The sequence below is a fragment of the Austrofundulus limnaeus genome, unplaced genomic scaffold, assembly GCF_001266775.1.
Source record: "Austrofundulus limnaeus strain Quisiro unplaced genomic scaffold, Austrofundulus_limnaeus-1.0 Scaffold242, whole genome shotgun sequence".
Lineage (NCBI taxonomy): Eukaryota > Metazoa > Chordata > Actinopteri > Cyprinodontiformes > Rivulidae > Austrofundulus > Austrofundulus limnaeus.
In genome coordinates this window covers 270,366-272,084 of record NW_013952644.1, presented here as the reverse complement: position 1 = coordinate 272,084, position 1,719 = coordinate 270,366, and the positions used below count along the sequence as shown (strand labels likewise).

The following is a 1,719-nucleotide window of genomic DNA, read 5'->3' as shown; positions in this document are numbered from 1 at the left end:
ACACACACACACACACACACACACACACACACACACCACCAGCATGACTCTTTGTGTCTTCCTTTGTTCATGTTCATTTGGCCCAATCGTTGTGTTTTACTGCATCTTCTGCCCCCCTTTAATTCTTCCCTCGTCCACTTCTTCTTCCTCCTCCTCCTCCTTACGACTCATCCTCTCATCTCCCTCTCTCTTCTCCCACTCTCCTCCCAGGGCCCAGACCAATGCGTAAAATGCCTCCACTTCAAAGATGGGCCCAACTGTGTGGAGAAATGTCCCGACGGGTTGCAGGGCGCCAACAGCTTCATCTTCAAATATGCCAAAGCCAACAACGAGTGTCACCCCTGCCACGCCAACTGCACCCAAGGGTAAGAGTGGAATGATACATGAAGATATGCTTCAGATCTCGGAAAACTTCAGCCGTTTTTCATTTTTATCTGTTCGGCGGACACTCTCCAGGCGTGCTGCACCACTCTCTCCCTCTGTCCCCAAGGAGAAAAACCAAAGGGTTTGTTCCATCTTCTGACCTGCAGGGGCCTTCCTGTCAGGGGCACAATGCGTTGACCCTAAAGGTGCAAAAAACAGATCCACTTTGAGTGAAGGGATGGGTGTAGACCTATAGCAKAAGGGAGGGGAGATGTGAAAGTCAGCAGTGGTGTCAGCTGGGGGAAATGATAAAGCAGACAAAGAGGAAGAGCTTTAGATAAAGGAGCAGGTAGAACAATTGAACAAAAGCCTGCATTCACAGGAGGTGCAGGAGGGTCAGATTCACTTCATTATGAAGTGTTTTTGTAGCTGGCACTGATTTCTCACTGCAGTGGTAAATTAAAACAAAAGATTCATTCTTGGTAAAGATAATAAAGATAAACCCATTTTAATGGGGTAAGCAGCTGGTTAGAGGGCTGAAAGATGGAAAAAGTCCAGCTAATCTGTAATTAGACTTATTTACTCAGCAGTCTTTAAGAAATGATTTTGAAAAGCAGAACTCAAACCAAACTATCATTCTGAACGTAAACTAATARGTTTTGTTCCCAAACCTAATCTGTTCTTTTCCTTAAAAAAACATTAATTTGAAGCATTGCAACACCGCTAATCTTTATAGTAGGAGATTTTTTTAGTTTTTGGTGGATAAAATATTTCTGCAACCAATTTGTCATTTTATAGCAAGCTGCTCTTTGACAGGGATGTCTCAGAAACAGTAGGGGGTTTAGTTTATAGACCTTGTCATCATTTGAGAAAGCTTACCCTTTTCTCTTTATCATACAGTATTGTGGCTTTTTGCAGTCCATATTAGGTTCTGGTCAGATTGTACCTCCATTTCATACCCAGTGCTTGTTTTATTTTGTACCAACTGATACTTACTGATTACCGCTTTCATTCATGCACTTACCATATATATACTGTGTATCTTTATCTTAATCTTTATCTACAGTGAGGAAAATGTAATGGTTCAAACAGTGCACAAAATTGCTCTCTTTTCAAACCTTCTTGACACAAAATCAAGTTTKTTCATGGTGAAAGTTTGGCATTCCCCCAGGGCTGTATCTTGTCTCCGATCCGCATTRTGGTGTTCATCATCAAGGGTCTCAAAGTGCATTGATGGAGGGTCTTGTGTCTGATTTCTTGAAGACAACATGGTTTTGKCGGGCCATGATTTTCTGCATGCACTGGGCCGGCTGAGATGAGAGTCTGCTCCTCTAAGTCCAAGTCCTTGTTTCCCAA

General features: G+C 42.8%; 1 protein-coding gene across 5 annotated transcripts in view; it reads left to right on the top strand.

The window, feature by feature from the left end:
- LOC106525812 (receptor tyrosine-protein kinase erbB-4) overlaps nucleotides 1-1,719 on the top strand; it is a 513,565-nt gene that overhangs the window by 412,375 nt on the left and 99,471 nt on the right. For all 5 annotated transcript variants that reach the window (XM_014020153.1, XM_014020151.1, XM_014020152.1 and 2 more), the window contains one exon: nucleotides 211-365. In XM_014020153.1, the coding sequence (XP_013875607.1) occupies nucleotides 211-365 (155 nt within the window). The remainder of the gene's footprint in view (nucleotides 1-210; nucleotides 366-1,719) is intronic.